General features: G+C 36.8%; 1 protein-coding gene across 4 annotated transcripts in view; it reads right to left on the bottom strand.

Annotated features, from left to right (window-relative positions):
* Cpeb4 (cytoplasmic polyadenylation element binding protein 4) overlaps positions 1 to 25,250 on the bottom strand; it is a 65,350-nt gene extending 40,100 nt beyond the window's left edge. For all 4 annotated transcript variants that reach the window (XM_052197001.1, XM_052196998.1, XM_052197000.1 and 1 more), the window contains exons 1-2: positions 23,662 to 25,250; positions 5,361 to 5,442 (exon numbers count right to left, since the gene is read on the bottom strand). In XM_052197001.1, the coding sequence (XP_052052961.1) occupies positions 5,361 to 5,442; positions 23,662 to 24,786 (1,207 nt within the window). In that variant the 5' untranslated portion in view covers positions 24,787 to 25,250. The remainder of the gene's footprint in view (positions 1 to 5,360; positions 5,443 to 23,661) is intronic.
* Positions 25,251 to 26,078: the final 828 nt, after the last annotated feature.

Genomic DNA, 26,078 nt, shown 5'->3' with positions numbered 1-26,078 from the left:
AAATTGAGAACTAAGTGACTACAATTTGGAACATAAAAATAAGAGAACTGTATATAAGAAAGGTTTGCCAGCCATTATTTAATCTCTCCCAAAAAGCAGCACTAAATTCATTTTCTCTGAATGACAAAGATAAAGAATTTGCATAATTATCCTAACTACCACTCATATGAAATTAATGAAACAAGCATTATGCACTGAACTTCAACTGAATTTTATGATTTTCTTCTAAAGAGATTATTATAAATTCTTTTGCTCGGCAACAAAGAAAAGAGGCACAGATGGAATCACCACTTGCCCATGTAGCTGATCTTTTGTTTAAGGAGAAAAATGTGCGGTAATTAAAATAGTAGGGGAAAGACCCTGAAATTTAATATAAAAAGAAGTAGAAAATGATCCAAAGTGTTTAAAGTGGAAGGTCACAACACCTTTGGCAATCGGAAATTAAAATGGGAAACATTCTTGTGTTAAGTCCACAGTTCTTAAATCCTTATGAATTATGAAGTAGGTGAGGCAGAAACATGCATCACATACATTTCTAAGAGGGTCCTTAGGCAGGGAAGGTTTCATAAACAACAGGCACTACAAACAACCATTATTGCTTACATACAGATTTAGCATTTGATAGGCCACACACACACACACACACACAAAATCATTGCTAATAAGTATGTTGAGTCTCATTCCTCCCAAAAACTGAAAGCAAAATTTATTCTAAAACAATACAAAAGACTCCATTTTCATTACATTCAAAGGAAAAATATGATATTGACTCATAATTTGGTTAATAACTGAAGAACAACTGCAGTGTTGTAAGACTTATGGACTGCATTTGTTCTTGCAGTAATCTTGCTGTTTAATTTGCTTTCTAGTGAAATGAAGCAAATTGGATATTAAATTGCCTTTATCAGACTGAAAATATTCAATCATTATTATGAAATGGAATTACTGACATATTCTAAGTACTAATTTTGTCTCTTTATCCAATGCATCTGATTCCATAAACTACTTCCTACTTTATTTCTACTTCCCCTTATTCCTTGCTCATGCCGAGGTAGAAAGCTCCGTGATTGTTAGAGGTCTTTCTTACAATATACACATAAGAGAAACACATCTTATGACTACTTCATGTGCCCAACCTATGCTTCAGAAGGCTGGAAACAGCTCTGTTCAGGTTTGGTTCTGATCTGATACTCCCTTTCTAAAAAGTACCAATGTCATAGGCAAGAAAAAAGTACAGTATTAGTATTCCCCAGACAATCTCCTGGATAATCTAAGTAGGAGAGCATAGCTTGTCCTGATACTCTAATAGTATCACAGACGTGCTTAAGGCACTATGTGGGGAAATCAGAACCCACAGACTCACAGGCTCTGGGCATGTGAGGCTGGGTGTGAAGCAGAAAAAACAAAATCGGTCTGTGGGGACAAGCTTCTGTGGATTGTCACTGCCACTGGTTATAGAGAAGGCAATCCACTTTCTAGGATAAAAATAACATAAGGACTTGCCAACTGACCTCTGCAAGGACACAAAGATAAAGCCTACAAAGGGCCCTTTTTCTCCCCAAACAGCTGAGCCCCTGCCTTGGAGCAAATGACAGGAATTTAAAAGCTCTAAAAACAAACAAACAAACAAACAATCCCTCAAAACCCCCACAGTATTTTAAACATTATTTTAAAACCACAAAAAAATTCTGATATTCATGATCAAATGAAAGCTAAGTCCTTTTGAACATCTGTTAAAAGTTTTAAAGAAACCAGTTGGAATCAACAACACATTCATAAGAAAATTCAAACACAACCTTTGAAGCCCCTAGACATATCAAGTATTTTATTTGTTGATGGAAAAAAAATTACCCCCCTTACCAAGGAAATATTTTCCTAAACAGAAAAGGCAATTTCTCTTTTGTAACTTTTTTCCTTATTTAAACTAATATATGTAGCAACAATGACTCTCATTATAGTGCCTGCATTAATTTTAGGCATTATGATTTAAACACAGATATCTAGGAGGAACTACAGATAAGAGATAAATTAATGAGACCATTCATGTTCTATGGAATTATTTTAATGTAAAATTAGCCCAAATGCAAAATGTCTTTCTATGATTAAATCTTTAGCACTATTGTTAAGTTAAAATTTACATTTTTCAAAGAGGTATGATGACCTCACAGAATGAATGGTGATTTTCTGCCCTGTTTCTGAGGGAGGAGCACTAGGAGGATGATTTATTGTCTAGATGGGCTGGCAGGATTTAGTGCCTGACCTAGAAAACAATGGATTGTTTTTAAGACAAAGGTAATGATCACTTTTAAACAAAAGCTTAAGATAGAATCACTATTAGAATCAAGTATCACAGCGTGAAAGGCACTAGCTCAAAGAGGAGTGAGTCTACAGGAGATGAAGCAGTGCCCTGAACGGACCCTCATTTGCTAGTGAAGAATGCATTGACACAAGGGTTAGGACTTTTTACAGCCAAGCAGAATTATAAACTTGTGTTTTAGGCTTATGCCTCCATCTATAAATTCTTCCTTGTTTTTTTAAAGAAAAAAATGTGAAGTTTTGTAGTTACAATTTTGGAGTTTTGTTTCTTTAAAAAAACAGAACTATTATAAGAATATGTTTTCCTTTAATCCCAGGTGTGGGTATGGTGCTGCTTCACACTGTCCCCAGCAGCTGTCTGCAGCCTGTGCTCTAGAATTTGGCTTGTACTCTTTGGGGTGGCTTTGCCATCTGCAGATAGTTTCTGTGACTGTGTGACATTTGGAATTTTGGGGACTTTTCAGAGGGTATATAAAAGCTAGGGCTCCAAGGGTGTAGGGGTGTTGTTGATTGTTGTGTGCAAAAAAGCAAACAAGAAATGAGATATCCTCACAGCAAAGATCAAACTTGCCCCAAGGAACTCACATCCCTGATCAGCAGGAAGTACTCTAACGATAAATATCACCCCCTTTCCACACCCTGACTTTATTCCAGGAACTCTTTTTTCTCTAATCTAGTGTTATAGGGTTGAAGGAGTGGGAGAAAAAAGTGGAGAAGGGTGGAAGAAAGAAGAACCTACAAAGTAGCAAAAAGGCTACTTCATTTAATACTGAACCTGGTTTCCTCATGTGAGGAGCAGATGAGAGACTCAATAGATAACAGTAAGGCCCACATTAACTCGAGAGTGTCTTCCAGAGCCAGTCATATGTTGGCTCGGACAGACACAGGCTGCCACGTACAGCACAGAAGCATCAGCTCGGCTGGAAGGACAGGTAAGCCTGGCACTGCTCTTACACTCTGCCTTGCCTCCAAACTCTGAGCTCCACAGCCTCCTTCCACTCGCTCCCACAGTAGACCATCTACACAGATTGTTTTCTGTCATTTAACTTTTGATTTCTCATACAGAATCAGCTGGAGAGACCTAAATATTAGTGAGGATAAATTTTATATAGAATACAATATTAAAGTGAAGCTTACACAATACTAATTTATCAAACTAAAAAGGAAAAATTAACCTTAGAAATCCTGGGTAAAACTGATAAACCAAAGAAATCTCTCAGTTAATTATACAATGGTACAAATGTCTTTATATTTAAGTCCTAGTTAGAGACTTGCGTCCCAGAATGTAACAAACTATGCCTATTGCTGACCTACCTACTCTCCCCAGCATCTAGTACAAGGGAGATTCTCAAGAACCTGCTGTGAGACTCTAGTAAGCAATTTTAAAAAATGTCCTTTATAAACATTTCCTGTAAATAATTTTTACATTAATTATAGACTCACAAGTAACAAAAGGTACTACAGAGAAACCCTCATATACCCTTTATTCTATGTCCCTAAACTGGTAATCTCTTATAGAGCACAAAAGCAGGAAATCAGCGTGTTTCTCTTTGAGCTACTTTGAAAAAATACAATTTTCTGGTGTTAATAATGGCCTTAGACTCTCATTTTAATGATAAAAGAGAAAGTGGAAAAGGCTAAGTGACAGTCATACTAAACCCAGCAAACTCTGAAAGAGCATCTCTCTTCACATTGGAACATGCACCCAGAATCCCAAAAGGCATTTAGTAAGGACCTTCAAAACTATTCCTAAACAACTTCTAAATGTCCTTATTTCTAAGTGACCTCATGAGATGGATGAATATACACATTACTTCTCATATCTTCAGAAAACAAAGAAATTCCTTATGGGGGATATGGAAGCAGTTGAAAAGGCAAATTTGGGGCTGGTGAGATGGCTCAGTGGTTAAGAGCACCGACTGCTCTCCTGAAGTTGTGAGTTCAATTCCCAGCAACCACATGGTGGCTCATAACCACCGGTAATGAAATCTGAAGCCCTCTTCTAGTGTGTCTAAAGACAGCTACAGTGTACTTACATATAAGAATAAATAAATCTTTTTTTTTTAAAAAAAAAGAAAAGGTAAATTTGTATGTGTGTATGTGGGGGTAGTAGTGGTATGACCATATTTCAAAATTTTTAAAAAAATTAAAACCCCAAATAGTTCTCAAAGAAAAATAAGCTTATTCTTAAACATTTTACTGTATTAGTGATATGACATGCTAACTAACCTCTGGGGAAATGGGCTGGGTTAGTCAGCACTGCAACGGGCTACCCTGCCTCCATGCAAAGTTCTACTTCCAGCACTTCCTAGTAAACTGAGATTCTTACAGGAAAAAGGTTTCCTTTTGTGTAGTTTTCATAAGGAGTCTAGAGAACGCCTGCTCTGACAATTATCAAGCTGGCTACATGGTAGCATGATCTGAGACAGTAAAAGAGAACATGATAAATCCATATTCCATGTATGAGGTGGGGGGTCAATGCTTGTGTATTTTGCTTTTAAGGCTCAGAGTGACTGTGAGTCTCTTAGCAAGAAGAAAAAAGGCCTAGTGAGACTTGTTAAAATCTGTAACATAGCTAGTCACTAACTTGAGACTAGCAGGAATAGTATTTTAAAATTATCATATATAGAAAAAAATAACTATAAAAGTTTTAATTCTGAAATTGTAGGACATTTTTTAAGTTGTAAAACTAAGCCCAAAGTCACTAACATGTGAATTCTCCCTGGTTATGTAGTTACCTGTCACATTTTAGAACCTCTAGGGTTCTGAGGAGGTTTTTGTCTGTCACACACCAGTGATGTGTATGGTCTGAGTTAACTGCCCACTCTTAGCAATAAGGACTCATTCTGTACTCTTAGTATCATAATGGGTTTTACTGCAGATGTTCATCAAATAAACTGACTTTTTAATGAAAAGTTTATGTGTAGAATTGATACAACTTACCAGATACAATGACTTCATAGTAATAATATTGCTTACCAGAATAAGTAGATAATATACTTTTAACTATTACTAAAATAGAGTAGTTCTATTTCTTAACTTACCTTTAATGGAATCATTTTCAGCTCTCATTATATCAATGAGTGAGCTCTCCAGTGAGTGCATGTCAAATGTCCTGGGGCGATCCTGTGAACACAAACAGTCACAGACCACTTTAAAATATTATTTTAAGCTTTGGAGATAGCACAGTAGTAGAGCACTAGTATGTGTTGAGGTTCAGTTCCAAGTAATCCCCTCCCCTACATTTACCTACATAGGAGGAAAATAAGTTGCATTTAGCAAGACATATTCTAGCACTTCCAAAACATCAAGGCCCATAAAAATGCACAGAGCTCTTTAGGGACTGATTGTATTTCTGACAAGAATTCAACAAAAGCATCACTTTTATTAATAAAGCCTAAATCATTAAAATGAGCCTTTGCCTTAAGAAAAGTAATAAATGTAAAAGAAAGCTAATCTTCTCCACCACTTAAGCCTATATTAATAGGGTAAACTTTTCCAAACAGTTCCAGTAGCTCTCTATCAATTTGACAGATCCCTGAAACACAATGCACAACCAACTGAATAAGTCTCAGATTCAGTCAGTCAAGTGACTCTCATATTCAGTGAGAGACCTTGTCTAAAAAACAAACCAGGAGAGAGATGGGGAAGACACCTGATGGAGACACACAGATATATACACACACTTCTACCATAACCAGAGCATGTATTACATCACAAATACATGTACATATAATAAATAGTGATTTTGATAGGATCTCTGTTCTCCATGAACTATGATAGAAAATGACACTAGACACTGCTTTCCTCACTTTGGCAGAGCTTGCTTTAAGAATGAAGTTTGCCCACTTATTCTCTCCAACATAAAAAGGCATCCACTCTTTAAAAACCTAGCGTTATTTCAGATGGAGGACAAAGGACAATGATCAGACTGGATACCTGCATGAGAAACCCCAAATCCCCCTCAGTGCCTATTTACCTGCCAAGCTGGGCTAGACTTTGCTGCCACTGAAGTTAAATAGAAAGACTGTGGAGCTTGCCCCACCTTAATCAAGTCTACTTCTGGAGTAGGAAACAAGAAAAGTTACAAGCACTTTACTGTGCTAGTATTCCTCAGATGAAGAGAATTATGTAGCAATGTCTAAAAGTGAAGCTCAGCTTGAGAAGTTAAAGTGTGTAGAAAGGTTTTAACTCAGAGAGGAGGTGATAATGCAGACATCTGAGCCTTCACCCTGAGGCAAAGACCACTGAGTCTTGGGAGGACTTCTCCCAGAGCCTAACAAGCTCTGAACCTCTCTGCAGTTACTCAGACGTTTCACTTAGTCTCTGCATCTTCTTCTTGGTGGTAAACTCAGGCCTTATGAATGCTAAGAATCCACATAGCTCTGAGTTACTTATTAACTCAGAGTTTCAGCTTGTTTAAAAAAAACAAAACAAAACAAAACAAAATCAACCAACATACCCCCCTCCCTAAATCTTTTTTTTTTTTTTACTTTGATATCTAACTTCTAGGCTAACAGAACATATCTTCCACTCAAGATGATTTTCCGATTAACCTGGTATTTCTTCCCTCTTCTCCTGTGACACTTTGTACTAACTTCCGGGGAAACAGAAACAATCCTCCTATCTTGTCCCCACCAGATATAGATACTCAGCAATGTTCACTGAATAAATGGGTTTCTGACACTCTGCAGTGTAGGGAGTACAGTTACATCTGGAACTAATCCAAATTAGAAGAGAGGATGTTGCAGGGTTGCCTCTAGGGAGACTGGGATGAGAGTGGGAATAAGAGTTGGGGTGGGTTGCTTTAATATTTGATTTTGCTCTAGGAGTGCCACTCACTCCAGAACTGATTTGTCTACCTTTTTTCTTTCTGATTTTTCATTCCTTAGCTTTCTTTATCAATTAGATTCCACAAAAGTACGACATACAGCCAGAATTAGACTTTCTAGGGTATATAATGTGTAAAAAGGGAGACTGCTCTATTTTTAAGGCTTTAAGTGCAACACAACACCAAACCCCTTACCGCAACTTCTTTTGGAAGTGAAATGGATCTGAGGCATAAGGCAAGGTTTGGAAGTCAACACCAACTCACACTACCTCAATCCGTAGTAGCTGGATTTTTCTTCTTTCCAGCAGACTGTGAACTATGCCTATACCTGGGTCATCTACCAAAACCACAGTCAGTACAAAGCATTCACCTGCTATATCCTCTGTCAAGGTCCTACAGGCAGGATCTGTTTTACATCAAATGCTTCCAGTAGGACATCTACATCATATGTCCCACAACAGCACTGACCTCAAATGGGTGATGGTGAGCCAAGTCAGTCCTACCACTTTGCCATAAGGACTACCCAGAAGAGCCTGAGATGGCAGAAACTCGATGGTGATGTCTTTGTTGAAATATTTTCTTTGTATCCATGCTGTGAACTAGGTTAAAAAGCACTGACAGTCCTTCTGTATCACTACGTGTTAAGCACATCTACTGGATGCAGGAGCTCAAAAAAATTGCTAAAACCACATGTGGATGAATGCCTTCAAGGGAGCTTTAAGCATGTAAAATATTTATTCTCTATTTCCCTGTCTTAAGGTTTGTTTATACATTGCCCATTACAGGTGTGCATTTCCATATGCAAAATGAACAACAGGGCAAACAACTTACTCAATTACTCTTTTCCATGGAACTAAAGCAGTAGTACTAGCCTTGTGAATTTCCAGAATTTGCATTTTGCCAATCAAAAAATGAAGAGAAGCAGCAGATACAAAATATAACGGTGGTTTTGTGTGGCTTCTTTTATAAAAGTTACTTCTAGTAAGTCAAGAAAGCTTCTGTTTGTTAATGGGACACTAGTAAATGACTTAGTAAACTTACTAAAAACTTTACTAACCAAAAAACTTAGTAAACAACTCTATGGCTACCTGGGCCCCATGTATACTGCCTTCTACTAAATTTAATAACCACTCACTTTAACTGAAAAAGAATGTCAAACTAGAATCGTAAATGAAAAATGTAAATTTCAGTAATTTTTGAATTAAAATCCTACCTCAATTCTTTTTATATCCACACTATTTTTCTTTCAATTCATTGTGATTTAATTATAGTCTCACAAGTAAATGCCAATACATAAACCTGGATCAATTAGTCCTGACACTTAGGTGCAGGACTTAGGCAGATTCCCAGATTCTATACTTTTAGGAGGAAAGAGCCTCAAGAGATCGCTGATAACCAATTGCAGTCTACGAGCTCAGTGGCACACCACCATGTCTCCAGCCTCACCTGAAATGGGTATTTTTGCCCACAATTGTTAATATTAGCAATTAGATTTACTGTAAGCTACATTTATAGAACATTTGTTTTGTCAGTGCTCTGGTAATTCAAGGGGACAAAAGGCATATATTTTGTCAAGTTAGCTTTTTATTAATGGGGATTCAAAGTTTATCATTCTTAATTTTCTCCTTTGGTGATTTTTTCTATTTTTAATATTTAACTTTTTAACAGTTCTATCTTATGCTAACAGGAAGTAGCTAAAAATGGTAGAGATACATTACTAGGCCAGCACATAGGAACAGAACAAACAATGCCAGTTTTACTATTCAAAGTTGAGTTTATCAAGGAGGGTTTGATTTCCAATTTTTTTCCCTTTTGCCTCTTTTAACTATAAAAATGGACCACATATAATTGCCGATTTGTTTCTAGGATCTATTTCCCAGAAAGTGTCTGTAAAATAGAAAATTTATCAAGTGAGAGTTCTTAATTGTCCTTGAGCCAATGACTGAAACATGAATACTAAATCAGTGTATTAGATACTAGGAAGCCTCAAGTTTTGCAGGATGCTGCTGTCCTGCGGAAGACTTTCCTGGTCCAGAAAAGGAAAGAATTTCATGAAATGTCTACTATCTTTTTCTAGTACAAAATGCTTTTCAATTGTTTTTATTTGCAGATCTGGCAATAGAATTCAGGGATTTCCATATGCTAGGCAGGAGTTCTGGTAAGGAGCTATATCTTCAGCCAATTTACTTCTTTTGGTTTGCCAATATTGTAACTGTCTGAGCTCTTGAAGGATGCATATTTTCTCAATTTTGACATCTATGTCAAAAACCAAAGTTTATTACTCAAAGTTCACTTTTAGTCTACAAAAGGTAGAGGTCATTGAAAGTAAGAAATTGTTTTCTTTCTTAGATACTAGAGATTGAACCTGAGGCCTTCTGTGGGGTTAAAAAGAAAACGAAAAAAAAATTACCACAGAACTATTGCCCCAGCCCTCTTTAACAAGGATAAGCAACCCATTATGCAAACATAAAGCAAAATAACAAGCTTTTTAAAAAAAATTTTGCTTATTCGATTTGTTGAGGAGAAGATAAAATATATTGTAAAAATTAAACAACACCCTCCCCACAACCAACAAATATATTTGTCTCACACTACCTCCTCCAGGATCCCTTGGGAGAAGAGTTGAACTTCTCTGAACTGAGCACCAAGTAAGTGCCCACAGTCAGTTTGTGCACTGCATCAGCAATGACTTAATTATAAGCCTCAGACTTCTTAAGTTAGAATCTGTTATTCCCATTTAATAATAAAAGCTAAGACTAAGGAAAATGTATACAATGTACTGAATAGGCAAGTTCCTGATGAGTTCAGCAGCACAGCTATGATTCAAGCCTCATTCCAAAGCCAGTGACACTACCTTGGACATCACAGGACCACAAAAACTTATTTACAGAGTGTGGCAGGGGCCTGTTTAAAGGACTCTGAGGGTACCCATATGGTAAATGTCTGGAAAACAGTAAGTACTTAGATAGTGCTCAACAGCAACAACAAAAAGAACAAATGTTTAATGGTGACAGGAATGCAACAGAAATCTGAGAAGCACATGAGAACACAAAGCCCTGTCCTGTCTCCCCACTAGGGTGACAGTTAGGCAAGGAGTACACATTACTACCATGACAAACACACTGGCAGGTTATCAACTGCAAACCAAATTAGCAGAACTGGTTCTAATAGTAATAATGCTGGCAGCTAATTTAAATTATTAGATGCATACTCTCACTTATCCCTCACAAAAGCTTTACATAATCCAGTATGTTCAATTATCTCCTTTAACAGATGACAAAACAACCTTACAGTGACAGAATGACTTTATCATGTCAAGTATGTAGTTGCAACAGAATTTGAGTCCAGGCCTGTAGCTCTAAAACCTATGAACTTAATAAATATCCATAAATATGAAAGAACACCAATAATATCAAGGTTCCACAAACACCTTTATTGCAATGTTCTAACTTCATTTTATTTTGTAGTCTGATAGGTTTATTTTAAAGGTAGACTCTTCTTGTGTAGCGCTGGCTGACCTCTTGCTTTCCTTTTTGGATTATATTTTCGTTTATTTCCTTTGTGTGCATGTTGGAATAGGGTGAACGTGTGCCATGATGCACATGTTGAGATCAGAGATAACTTGCAGGAGTCAGTTCTCTCCTTCCACTCAGGTAATTCATCAGGCTTGGCAGAGGTGCCATTGCCTACTGAATGGTTTGTCTGACCATGATGGCCTCCAACTCTTAACCCTCCTGCCTCAGCTTATCAAGTGCTGGGATTTCAGGCACAGTACCACTAGACCTCACTTGTTACACTTTGTTACACTTAACATTAAGTTGCATGCAAGTAACTGGTCTCATTATGCAACCTTCTTGCCTAGCACTCTCTATGTAGAGAAGGCTGGCTTTGAACTCATAGAGCTCCCTCTGTCTCTGCCCTGAGTGCTAGGATTAACAGTGCACACCACCATGCCTCAGCATCATCTGGGAGTCTTGTTTAAGAACAGACTCCTGAGTCACCCCAACTAGAGCCTAAGAATCACACTTCTGACAAGTCTCCATATGAGACTAGGGACAAAACATTAAAAACTACTAATTAAACAATCCTATCAACAGATTATTTTCTTTAGCTATTTGGGGATGTGGCTTGCATCTTATTATCCTGATTAACTGTATATAGTCCATCTTAAATAAGCTACAAGATACATTTTAAGTTTCCTTACAAAGAGAAGGGCTTTGTTCTCCAAACTGAAAAATCCCAAACTCTATAGCACATACCTCCAGAGATACAAATCAAGTTCAATTTCAACAAATGTGGAGCTGTTCTTGAAGTAAGCAGGTAGTTCATCATTAACAGCAAACAAAATACAAATCTGACACCTAGACTGTCACTATTAACTTTGGCATCTATAATCTGTTATTTTAGGCATATCATTCTGTTTTCACTTAACAACATAGCATACCTGCCTTCAGACATTAATTAATGTGTCTCCTCTCAAAACTATTGATCAAATGCCCTATGAGCCATCTCCATTTAAAAAGGCAGGTGACGCACATGCTCACCCCTTTTAGTTAAGATTCTCAGATTCCTTTTCATTAAATTCCTCTTTAAAATTCACGGCCTACCATTAAGGAGCTGTGTAGCACTGTTTACCAAATGTGATCTCGTTATACACCAAGTATGAATCTTTGTGTAAAATATCATCAGTATCTACCATTTGTTGAACATTATGGATTTCCTTGAAAATCAGTTATAGAGGAAAATTATTACCTCTGTCAATTTCCTAGGATTAAAGACACTCAAGGCATATTTTTCTCATGTTTCACTCTTATTTAAGAGGCTATCCATGTTCACTAGGTAAGAACAACAGACCATCATATTATACAGTTTGTACTGGATGTTGTTTTGTGTTCAGAGATTCTGTTTTCAGACTAAATCTCATTTAAATACATCCCATTCTAAGCCCTACCATAAACTCTTTATTTGGCTCTTTTTATAAACCAGCATCCCTGTATTTGGGTGCTACCAGACTGATATGATACACAAAATATAATTACTTGAATGTAACCAGATTAGTAAGGTCCAAACCAAAATTCAACTCCCTACTTTCTTCCTTTCCTATGATCACTTTCAGCCTGCTCTTAATCCATATCAGGCTGTGGAAGTTTCTCTTTCTGGCTTAAATTTTCCCTGGTGAAGAAGGGAAAGGAAAATATTTTGGTTCAAAAGGAAAGTCTATGCCAGTGTGTCAGCTGCCAAAACAAATAGGAAGCTTGAAAAGCCCTGGGAGAGCTCATAGTTAATCAAAGCTAACTATGGGAGTTTTAATCCAAGATTTTCCAAAATATAAATATTCGTCTTGGATGAAATGCTATTTATGTCCACAAATCACAAAGAGGTGACTGTACAGTTAGCCTTCAGGACTCTGTTTCCAAAAGGCCTCTCACCCCAACACAGAGTACACTTCTTTTCCTAGACTCCCTCAACACTGTCAGGCTGCATCTGCCAGACAGGCTCCTGCTTATCTCCCTGGGTAGGACTACAATCTTCCCACAGCACAGGTACAGTTTGCTAAACATCTACTACCATCAATAAAGCAAGAGGCTGCCTTGTTCCCCCTGGCTCTGAGCTGCATTTCTCTCACAAACTATGTATCATTTATCTGCATTAGTTTCTTACAAGTACCGTGTGGAGTCACTAGCTGTTGTTATCCCATGTTAGGAACATTAAGTAAAGTCACACTGTAAGTGGTATGAAGTCTAGCTTCAAAAGACTTAGGTTAAAAAATAATCTATTTAAATAAGTCATGCCATGGCCTAGAAAGCCCATTACTGACATCCACAGGGTACATGATTCTTTGTTGGGTCAGCATGGTCTGGATGCAGGTGTCAGGAATTGACATAAAAGAGGTAATTATGTAATGTGAAGAGGAGCAAAGTAAAGACCTCATATTTCTCTACCACTTCTCTTCTGAGTCTGTATGTTCTCATCTTAACACCTTCAACAAAGGTAAAGAAGCTTGCTTAGGTTATTAAATATTCCCTCCCAGAATTCTAAACTATAGCTGAATCAGTCTGCTCTGCTCAAAAACTACTTGGTTCCCACATGAACTGATAAATCAGAAGATCTCTTCAGAAAACCTTTGAGGAAACTGTCTTTTATTTTCCCTTCACTAAATGCAACATATATTTATATATTTTTGAATATTATAAAAATCCTTAAAGTGATTTTTTAAAAAATTGTTGCCATGTATTTGAATTAAAAAACAAAACTAGTAATTTAGATTCCATTAGTTCAATGGACTTACTTCTTATTGGCTATTCAGTCATTCTAACCTTGCTTGGGAGAAAAACAAATAGTCCATTATAAGACTTGATTTTAAATCTCTACTTACTGGGTAAGGTATCTTGACCTTTTTCACACACACAATCTCTGTAAAACTGTGATGAGGGGCTAAAAGGATGGCTGGGGAAGCCATGCTCTGCAGGCAGGGGATCTGAGCCCAAAGCACCCACATGCAAAGCTAGGCGCACTGCTTTTATGTCTCTTTTCCATCTGTTGGGTTGCCTTGCTCAATTTTGATATGATTTTTTCCTTTATCTTCTTATATCTTATTTTGTTATGTCTAGAGGTTACCTGTTCTTTTCTAATGAGAGACAAAAAAAAAAAAAAAAAAAAAAGGAAAAAAGGAAAAAAAAAGGAGTAGATTCAGAAGGAAGGAAGAACTGGGAGAGAAAACTATATCAGGACATATTGTATTAGAAAAGGATATTTTTTCAATAAAAAAAATGAAAAAAAAACCCAGGATCTATAAATACAATTAAAAAAAAAAAAACCTAGGCACAATTTCATGTGCCTGTAACTTCAGCACTGTGAGGTAGTCAGATCCCAGAAGTTTGACCAGCCTGCCTGGTCAAAATGGTGAGGCTTCTTGTACAGTGAGAGGTCTTTTCTCCCCAATATACTCCTCTGGTCTACACATGTGTGCACACGGGCATCTGCACCTGCACACTCATATGCATGCACGCACACAAATAGGAAACTGGTGAGAAATAAGAGAGACATAGCATGTGAAAGTGAGCCCGATGGCCGCCAGCTAGCAGACACACTCAGTATACATCCCTGCATGCCTTCTCTCTGTGGTAGATAAGAAAAGAGTGCACAAGTCACATTTTGAAAACAGGCTTCTGGCATATCTGAATAATCCAGTTGTTCCTTGCTTTACTATGGCCAGTTTCATACAGATTATCATATAATCCTAAACTTCTGCATCCAAAAATATCACAGGCAATGTTCTCCAAGCTACTCACCACAAGAGGCCATTGCTTTATTGAAAGTAAACAAAACTAAAATGCTGAGAGACTAAGTCGGGTCATAAAGACACATAAAAGACCCTAAATATCTGTGAGAGTTCCTCTTCTCCAGCTTGTCTGGCCAGCTCAGGGCCCAGTTAGCAGAGGGCTTATAAATCAAAATGTATGGTCTTTATGCCTAATTTGAGACTTACATTTTGCAACCCTTGGCATCTCTTCTTTTTTGTGACCCTTGTCAATGATGACAAAAGGCACCCAATGCTCAGCTTCTAAAAGCCACCCCATACTCATAGTCTCCTAGGTAGAACACACTCAACTCACAAGGACAAAATAGGAAGTTCCAAGACTGTACTCTTCATGAGAAGGCCTTCTTTGAGCAAAGACAAATATTTCTACTACAACCCATTAAAACTGATTACCTGTATATTGAAGGAGAGGTGGTTTGAAGAACTCCACAGGCCTCCAAAAGACTTCAAATCCCTGAATTCCTTTTATAAACAAGCAGAAAAATAATCCCCAAAGCACAGCCCTGTCCTGTTCTTTTGAATTTGTCTCAGATATCATACCTACAATTCCACAGAAGCCTAGAATTAGAAGGCCAAAATTAAAAGAATATTACATTCAATTTAGATTTTATAGTCACCAGTAGCTGATTTGTTGCATTAGCTGAGGTTATTTTATTTACTTTTTTTGATGTCTCAGAAAGAGATGAGGCCACTGGTGTTTGTGGGAGTAACACTAGGCTAAGTAAGAAAAATAGGCTGAGCAGGCATGACAGATATGTGAGCCATCAGTATCTTTAAAAGACCCTTGGAAGATACTCTGTACATATCCTCTAAAGACTTTGTATCTTTAAGAAGTGTGTTCTTTCACAATGAAATTCTACCATGTCTAGAAACTGCTTTAAGATATATGGCAGAGAAGAGTTTTGAGTGTAGGTGAAAGGATTTTCCAGAAGCTAGTGACAGCTGAAGCCATGTAATATGCATACATGGGAGTTCTGAACACTATTTTGTCTATGTTTAAAATTTTCCATAATATTAAAAAATCACATGGGGGAGAAAAACCTTACCAAAAAAGGGGGATAAAGTTACCAGTTAGACACCGTATTTATTTGAGTTCAGAAAAATAATGATTATTATGCAGCCTGTGTTCCACTATTATTTATGTGCAACAATTTTGTTTAAAATTATACTTCATTTATAAAAACTTTCTTTAAGTTTAATCATCATGTACCAGTAACACAATAATTTTCACATTTAAATGATATTTATTTATTTAGTGTGTGTGTGGGTGTGCACACATATGCATACAGGTACTTGTGTGTACCATGGACCCCTCATAGAGATCAGAAGATAAAATTAAAGGAGTCAGTTTTCTACTTCTCCCATGAAGGTTCTCTGGATCAAACACAGGTCACCAGGTTTGGTGGCTGGTGCATGTACCCACTAAGCCACCTCACCAGCTGTTTTTTGACATCTAAAGAAACTGCTATTCACAAAACTTTATATGAGTACATTTTTAAAAGATTTACTATGTGTGTGTGTGTGTGTGTGTGTGTGTGCTGTGCATGCATGCACAGATGCTGTCTGGTAGGGTGCATGTGTGAAGATCAGAGGACAACTTTTAGGAGTTGGCTAACTCCTTCTACCTCACAGATTTCAGGAATCTAACTCTCATCATCAGTCTTGGTTATAGGTCCTCTTGCCTGCTGAGCCAACTTGCTGGCCCTGACTACAACTGAAAATCTTGGTTTTCTTTTTTTTTTTTTAATAATAGAATCTTCTGGAAGATAAATATTAGACATAATCTCATTTTATTCTCAAAAGGGCCAGAGAAAAGAAATGAACAAAGGAAAAATCAGGAAAGTAGCTAGATTGTATGACCAGCTAAGTAGTAAAGCCAGATCTGACTTATTATAATTAAGATTATTTTAGGGGTAGAAATGTTCTTGAGGTCATAGACAACAAAATGATAGCATATGTTTCCCTAGCTAGCACCATGAACCTAAAAAGTAGATAACACCCTTCTAGGATTCCTAAAAGAACTATTATTTAAAATATTACATGACATTTTAAAGACAAATATGGCTTTGAAATACATAATACCAAAAGATTAACTATACCTTACTGTAGGTATATAAGATGATTGGGTATATAAAAAAATACTCAGCAAATTCAAATTTGTCCAGTCTTAGTACAGTACAATATGGGAAGTACTTACATAGCTTATATATAGCTTTAGAGTTTAATAATTAGGACCATAAACACGAGACAGGCATTTATCACCATACCTGGTACCTAAAATCTTTAATAAAACAGTTCTATGCAAAAATCTTTCAAAATACTGAATGATACAGGCTGATTAATGTTCACCAAAGTTTAAATAGTTGATCGGGTTTTCTTTGACATGAAACAGGACCAGAAGAATTCTGTTTTCAAAGGTTTGCATGGAGTTGGATTTATTAAAAGTTTAAGGCACCAGGTATGGTGGTAAATGCTTGTAATCTAAGAAATTGGGAGGCAGATACAGGTGATCACAGATTTAAGGCCAGCCTGGGCTACATAACAAGTGCCAGGTCTTTCTGGACTATACAGTGATATCCTGTCTAAAATATGAAAATGAACTTTATTATGTGTTGCTTTAAATACTACAATGTATATAGTAAAGGATAAATACATTAAATTTATATCTAAAAAATATATTTAATAGAAAATGTGTGACTTTTCATAAGAAGTTCAAAATAGTATCATAGATGTAAACTGGATATTGTGTGACTTTTTAATATCATATTTATGTATAAAATTAAAATATTACATGTTTATATTATTTTATTATAACTTTATCTTATTTTATACTTTAACTTTTAGCATAAATTTATTGAGAAACTGTTATGAATTAGGTACAGAACTCTCACAAAAATGAATTGATAATATATTTATAATCTAACATTTTCTAATGTTAGAGTACTATTCAGCATGCATTTTTTAACATTATAAGGAAATCATAAACTAACCTAGTAGTTTAATTTCATTTTAATCCAGGAGCTAATTGATTAAATGTTAAGGCAAACTAAAAGATTCAAGTTTAGGAATAACAGAAGTGACATGTAAATGCTACTATTACTAAAATAGAAATTTCCAAAATTTCCAAAAATATTTGGAAATTTGGGAATAAATTCTTAAATACGTGACTTTGTATGCCTATAAATATTACTTATTTATACTCTGTGACCAAATGGGATCACTAAAGGCAAACCTAAACTCAAACCTTAGATAAAACCATATATATATATAAAACCATATACATATATAACCATATATATATAAAACCATATATATATATATATATATATATATGAAAATCTTTAAAAAATGTAATTATGTTAAATGATTTCTCTCTCTCAGGTTGCATCTATGGCTGATTCTGAGAAACAAAGCGCGAACAATAAGCTACACAATACTGAGAGAGCTCAGACTTGCTGAGAGAAACCCTAGCTACGTTTGTAATTATCTTCACTTCACAATTTTACTCAACATTTGAGAGACACATTTTCAATTTTAGAATGACCACATATTTAAGGTACCTTACAATAATCCTTCACCATTATTACCTTAATAAGGTATCAATTTAAGGACTCACTCCAAGCCATTCAGTTTGGGTTCAAAATCAAACTTAAGTATGTCTCAGCCCAACTATAGTTCAGCCTCACATTAAAAGCCTTCCTCAGTAGTTATTCATATTTCACATTCAAAAGCTGACTTAATAATAATATATACAATCTCATCTATCTACCAGTTATATTCTAAAATTAGAAAATGTGCCTCAAACTCTTTTCAATAAAATAAAATGTGATGAAAGTACACTAAAATTAAACTGTAAAATATGAATCCTGCCCTAAATACATCAGGCCAAAACTTTCTTTCTACAACACATCTTTGAATAGTTCAAATGAAATAAAATGAATATTTGTCACAAAAAGCTAAAAGAGAAGAATAGTCATCTTGGGTGTGGGCTTGTGACCTTAAAGCGAAGACTGTAGTTCACACTATCTTATCTGTGACAAGAACAAAAGCCCAGGTACATATCCCACATTGTTGGGAACAAAGTGACAGCATGAGCTTTCAAGATTATGTTCACTCTACTAGGATAGAAAAGTTAAAGGAAAAATGAATTTAGATTGTAAAATTCAAACATAAGCCTAAGTTAATTTTAAGAGTACTTACAACTGTTTCTTTCTCAGGAGAACCACCAAGGATTATTCTCACAAGCTTACCCTGGGGAACTAAATATTACCTTCCTAGTTTTAATTAGCAACAACTACATTCACTAGGCTTGCAATAAGTAAACTTTTCCTGATAGATTTTAGAACAATTTTTTGATCATATTTCATGGCTTCCTTGAACATACAGGCACACATAAAATACAGCTAATAATTCTACCCTGGTGGCTAGAGAGAAAACTTGGTAGTTAAGAGTTCTCGCAGAGGACTTAGACTCAGTTCCCAGCACCTACATGGCAGCTCACAACCATCTATAACTCCAGTTCTTGGGGTCTAATGCCCTCTTCAGGTTTGCAGGCACTGGGCCTCATGAGATACATAGACATATATACAGGCAAATCACCCAGACCACAAAAAATAAAAACTAATAAATTTTTTTTTAAAAATGAGGAAAACATAGAAGGGAAAGGGTTAAAAAAACAAAACAAAAACCAGTTACTTTCTACTCCATTGAGAAATAATGGACCTAGTTAGAAGCTCTCTACAAAGAGGAATATGTTGTACCTCATAGGATTTTCCCAGAATGTTTTCCAGTATTTCAATTCTGCCATAGCTAGAACGAGCCAGCACATATTTCACAATTACAAAATTGGTCAAACGAGATTTCCTAGGCAAAAAATAAACCTCTCTTTGAATCACATTAAGAAAAACATAAAAATGGAATGAGGTTATATGTTATAATTTTTCAATAATTCACCAAGACTTGTCAATCTGAAGCACTGCAGTGACTTTGTTTCTAAGCACACAGTGTAAGATATAATTTTAAGAATACTAAGCTGACAACACCAGGTAAGTTACTATAGTGACAAGAATTACTTGTGTAATTTAGAAAACTTAACGAGACAATGTGTCTAAGGTAAGAGCAAAGTAAGTAAGTAAAAGCAAAAGAGCAAAGTAAGTAAGGTAAGGTAAGTAAAGAACTGAATTCTCTCTCTGCCAATCAAGATGGAGGACAATCTTTGTGGCCACTTTCCTGGTTTTTAGCTAATGCAGATGGGAACATAAATGGAGCTTTAGATAACAGTAGATAGACTGAGGGTTTCTGCTTTACTTTTTCTGGAAAGACAGATCTAGGCATCATTCCAAAAAGATGCTATATTCAAATAAAATTACTGGCAGGCATCCCAATCTATTATTTGATTTGGAAATTGAAGCTTCAGGATGTGTTTGGCAGGACAGATAGGACATTTTGTTTTTTTTTAACATAAGGGTCATACCATACCCTTACTTAGTTACATGAATGTAGGCCGTGCTTCTTTATTTTAAAGATAGAACAATACAACAAATATTATGGGGTTGAGGAAGTGATAGAGTCTATCTGAAGGCACCTCATCCATTCCTGACTGATGTAACTACTCAGAATTAAAAGCAAAAGGATTTTGGGTCAGTGAGATTAGGTAAATCTTGCTGCTAACCTAGATGACCTGAGTTCAATCCCTGGGATCTATATGATGGAAGAAGAGAACCAACTTCTGCAAGCTGTCCTCTGACCTCCATGCATACGCTGTGGCACTGGCATGCATACATAAATACAAATAAATAAAAGGAATAAATTTAAGTATTATTGTAATACTATATATCTAAATATATGTAATAAATAAATAAATGTAATGAAAATTTTAAGTATTAACCTTAACTTTATGAAGTTTAAGATTTAGAATTGATAAACAAATATGGTCTATTTTTTTTTTTAAAACTCCATGAACCAACTTTTGTTGATTAAAGGAAAGTCTTACTATGTTACTGAGGGTGCCCACAACTTCTAGATTCTCCAACCTGCCCCAGCCTCCAGGGCAGCAGAAACTGCATGTGACTTACACTCAGCTTATGGTCATACATAGATGAACTGTTTTCCTTTCCTCTTACTTGCTCTGGGAGAAGTTCCTCTCACCCACATCTAGATTATGATTTTGTGAAGAGCACCACAGTGTAACTAATGGTTAAGTGCCAAATCTTGCATGTAAATAATAATTTCCACCTCACAGGATTGAGTAAATTAACACATATAAAACATTTAGAATATAAAAGCATCTTATATATTATTAAATGCCTATTAACTTTATCTGAAAACAGGATTTAAGTCTTGCCTTCTGAATTCATACCTTGAAGCTTTAGGCTAAGTAAAACATCAAAATCAACTTTTAATCAAAATTTTTTTCTCAAAATATACCACCTTGGTGAATCAGTTAGGAGGCTCCTGGAATGTCTAATTAGGTTTCATAAATGTGGACAAAACAGAAAGCTGAAAATGAACAAAAAAAAAAGTGGGGGATGAGAGGGTGGGGTCAAGCAAAATGGCACATTGGGTAAAAGCACCATCTGAGTTTGATTCCTGGATCAACTTGGTGATGGAACAAAACTGGCCTCTGTAATTATCTTTTGACTCACACATGTACACATGTGCACACACACAAACATAAATAAAATAATTTTAATTTTTAAATATTAATTTTAAAACCCTACATATAGTCAGAACATAAACATACCTATAATAATTGAATGTAAAAAGCATTCTGGTTCATTTCAAACTAAGTAACTGTTGCCCAATATTAGATTTTTAGTAAACAACAATTTCAAACTATCCCGAGTATATATGAATATTATAACCTCATACTAAACCCATTAACAAAAATGATAAAAATGGGGAGAAGAAAAAATCTACTTTCTAATCTTTTTATATTTGAAGAATAATATATATATATATATATATATATTTAGACAGGGTATCCCTATGTAGCCTGACTAGCCTAACACTTGCTATGTAGACCAGGCCGGCCTTGAACTCACAGAGATCCAGCTGCCTCCCAAGTGCTAGGATTAAAGGCATGCACTATCATACCCAGCTTTTCTGTATTTGAACTGGGTTTACTGACCACCCTTTTTCCATTCTCAGCTTAAGAGATAAGAAAAGACAAGAGGAAAGTAATTGTTTTTCAGTGCTGGATATCAAATTCAAAGCCTTCTACAAGCTAGACAAATGCTCTATTATTCCTGAGTGACATCCCCAACTCTCTGAAAGAGCTAGTTTCTAACAACTGCTTTTAGTATCAATCTTAGTCTGTTATTTAATAAATCAGTTTAATCACCAGCAAAACTTTCTTGATCTTTTGGATCAAGAGGATTCCACATGTCCCCCACACACTATCAGTATGTTTATCCACAGGGAGAAAACATGACACACATATATAGATATTTCTTGCACTTCTCATTTGCCCCAAACAAATCTATCTTAGAATGAGAAAATGATCGTAACATCACATAAATTTACTGATAGCATAAGAAACAGCAAGAAAGAAAAGAGTATACAATTCCCACTCTAATCATAATCTAGTTAAAAGGTATGTTTTTTATAATTAGCAATAGATAATAGTTCATAAGTCACCTTTGTATTTAATATTTATGTTATAAGGAATATTAATAACAACTTTTTAAGGCCATTGTCATATTCTGAACAGTTATTTATCTGTCACTACATGATAACTGCACTTGAGTGAGCAAAAAATAATGTTTTCTAAAAGCAAAATGCCAACAACTTCTGATAGACAAAAATAAGTCTTTTTAAGAAAATTTAAAACCAAATTTGAGCAAATATTTTGACGTCTTACACCTGTAACCTTAAGGAATGAAGAGATATTTATTTAACTCCTTGGACTGACATGAGGCTCTCTCTAGCAAACTTTTACTTCCTTTAAATAGGAACATTATGATTGTCTTGTAATATGCTTCAGTCCCTGCAGAAGTGTAACTAAGAAAACCCTTTTGCTCTAACACATGTGCATGACACATTCATGTATACATGGCTTTAAGCCCATGTTTACTTCCCTCATCTGTAAGTGGGATAATGGTAGAACTTACCTTTCACAGTTGATACGAGGTCAGACTCAATGGACCTTACTACTTTCTATACATTTTCTAAGGACATAGAAACAATCACTCTACAGTATATAAATTGAGTGTGGCAAGTGATGTTGAGCTAAGACACTAAATTCCCTGTACTTTGTTTATGCAAGATAAACTGGCTGCTCATTAGTTCAAAACCAAACAATGTGATTCCTATCAGAAAAGGGATATACTACTACAACAGAGACAAGTGATCTTTGCCTGGACCTATTTTTAGGAATGCTTTAATTATCTACACTTCTAGTGTTAACACTGGAAAATAAACAAGTAGGTGAAAGGCATCACAGTACCAAAAAACAAAATAAACAATAATTCCCCAAAACAAAACAGGCATTCTGAGATCAACATATTCATGGTATTCAAAAAGACATAGGTATACCCAGCACTGCAAGATAGATAGACAGATAGATAGATAGATAGATAGATAGATAAATAAATTTTAAGCATGACGAAGAAACCATCTGTACCATCTCTCCCTAACTAGTAGTCCTTACTGACACAAGAAAGGTCAGAATTTGCAGAGAGGTCTAAGAGGAACTGCTGAATTGATCAGTTCCGACTGCTCAGACTGCAAGGTCCATGTCTAAATATAACCAGGAGGAAATCTGGAACTCTGAGTTGCTTTCAGGGACTCCATACCTTACAATGTCAAAAAAGGTCATTTTTAGTTCCTTCAGATAGGTAGAAAACATTCATTAGTTTCCATAATAAAATACATACATTTCTGCTACACATTACTGTTTTACCATGCTTCCTCAAGCAAGTGAAGAAAATTCTCATTAAGCAAAAAAAGGTATTATAATTAATTAGGACATCACTATCCAGTCTCTGTAATTATAAATGGAAAATTTAGGGCCCAAGAAACAGTTAACTATTTTCTTCCAATTACACTTGTTAGCTAAAATAAAGGCTGGTAACTGATTCATTTCTTAAGATCTCTAATGTGAGCACAGACAATTCTGATTCTTTCATTCCACAGATACTCCACCACACTACTTCCTTATTCATCTTAATCTATTAATGGAACAACATCTTACCGGAAAAGGAAAAATGTTGTCAGCCCTGTTCAAGCTATCTTCCATCCAGGATTTTGGAGCAAAGGCTGAGCTAGGGCGAGCATACTTCTGGAGCTGAATATGACTGCTTGCGAAATTTTTCTTCAAAGGTGAGATGGAGTTCAGGGGTGTTATTCCACCGTTCAGCCCTCTACGGTGATCCCGGCCTTGAGAAGCTCCCCAGCCACCATAGCCGCCACCTCCTGGGCTCCAGGAAGAAGAGGGGGTTGGAGAGGGACTCTGGTAGCTGCTCCATGGAGAAGGAGGTTTGTTAAGATTATTCGCCAAATGAGGCAGCTGGTTAAAAGCAGCATTTCTATGTGTGAAAGGTGGGGGGTGGGGACTGGCAGGAGACCTCCTCTGCTGCTGATGCTGGCTGTGATGGTGCTGGAAATGGGGGTGATGAGGATGGTGCTGGGAGAGAGGCCCGATCTGAGGGGAGAAGCTACCACCAAAGCCAGGGCTGACATGATGGGGAAAATTTTGAAATAAGAGAGCACCATTATTAGCTGAAGCGCCAGGGACTCCTCCCTGGTGAAAGAAACTTGCATCTTCATTGATTATCGTGGAGGAAGAAGGTGCTATCGCTGCTGACCAGTTACTGAAACCAGTAAGGGAAGATGCACTGGATGTCAAGGGTTGGGTAGAAGTCCCAAGGCCTGTGGCTTCTTGGTAATCAAACCCTGTCAACACTGGTGATTCAATGCGTAGTTTTTCTTTTCCGTTGCTGTTTTCTGAAGAACTGTCCCCTGGATTTTCTTCAGTTTTTGCCTTTTCAGTTTCAGGCAGTATTCCAGCTTCCTGACCTGGACTGGGGGAGAGCTGCTGCTTTTCTAAAGGGTCTTGTTGTTCTTGCTGTTGGCTTTTTGCTTTTTCTGACCCTAAGATCTCATCCTGAATGTTATGGGTAGCCGGGGCAGGAAAGAGCCAAGCTGACCCAGCGCTGCTGCCATTGGCAGCTGTGTTATTATTTATAAAAGCAGCTGGGTTGGGGGTGGCATTTTGGTGATGGTGTGGAGGCTGCAGATGCGGATGGAATCGGACTGGAAAAGCAGATTTATTCCCAGTATTGCTTTGCACTAGCACTCCAAACCCGTAATCCCCCATTTATTATTTTTAGGATCAGAATCTCACAATAAAAAAAGACAATCTAATGTCTCACGTCTTTCCTCCCCTGTATCTCAAATTTGTTTGCTTGAAGTATCTTATTTATAGCTAACTCAAAGATCACAGCTTATCACTCTACGTATCTCTGATTTGGAATTCTGGTCTCTCTGAATTGAAAAGAACCTAAAAAAAAAAAAACTCTTAAAATATTGATATGAATCCAATTGGGCTTATTTCTAGGAGGGAATAAAAAAGGAAAAAGGTAAAAATCAAGTCTTTGGTTAGTAAAATAGGCGCTTTCTTTTTCCAAAGGAAAATGTTCATGAATGACAAAAACACAGCTTCTCAAGCATCTATGGATATAGAAGAATAAGCATTGTGCGGAGTAAAAATATATATATATAAAATTTAACAATCACATATGGTCTTCCTCAGCAGTTTAGATTCACATAAAAATTAGAATAGGATTAAGGGGAGAATACGTTCTTTTCTTGGCAGCTTGGTTAAAAAAATCAGGAATAATTTAAGAACATTATATATTATATATTTATATATAGATAGATTATATTAGGTTATCTGGGGCGGGAGGTGAATTTCTGGTTGCCAAAGAGGAAATCAGCCTTGACTAAAGGAAAGATGATTGCAGGGAGATTTCTGCTGTTCCTGGTCCTGTTTCTGTTCTTTTGTAGGGTACAGTGTGGGCCTCTGGGGCTGTTCCTGGGGCTCCGGGTGCAGATCTTGCTGCGTTTGCTGTTCTTGGGCTCCCCTCGGCCTCCTTTCCCCCATGAAAGGGGTTGGAAACACCCGTTTCTCCCTCTGGGGGGTGTCGCGATCAGGAGGGATTAGCGAGACTGGACAAGGGCGAGCTGGCGGCCCGGGGGTGCGGGGAGCAAGGGGGCGACCTGGAAGGTCCTGCGGTTTCTGCCTCTTCCCCTCTCTGCGGCTCCGGGATTTTTTTCCCTCATGGGACCCAGGGGCGGTTTGTTCAGTTCTCTCAGTTCGATTCTCCGCCGGGGGGAGGGGGAAGGGGGATGGACAAAAAGGAAAACCCCGCTACCGTAGTTACTCTAAAGGAGAAAAGGCTCCCCCCTGGGCTCGCGCTCTCTTTTCCCCTAGACTGATTGGAAACTATAATTTAGAAGGCTTTTGTTTCTCCTCACGGTTGCTGGGCCGCCGCCGCCGCCGCTCTTCCCCGGTCCCGCAGTCCCAGCTGTCGTCGTTGCGGACTCCGCCTGGCTCTTCTTTTTCTTCCTTCTTCCTCCTCCTCTTCCTCTGCTGTCGCCGCTGCCGCC

Source organism: Apodemus sylvaticus, chromosome 10 (assembly GCF_947179515.1).
Source record: "Apodemus sylvaticus chromosome 10, mApoSyl1.1, whole genome shotgun sequence".
Lineage (NCBI taxonomy): Eukaryota > Metazoa > Chordata > Mammalia > Rodentia > Muridae > Apodemus > Apodemus sylvaticus.
This window is presented reverse-complemented; position numbering and strand designations above follow the sequence as displayed.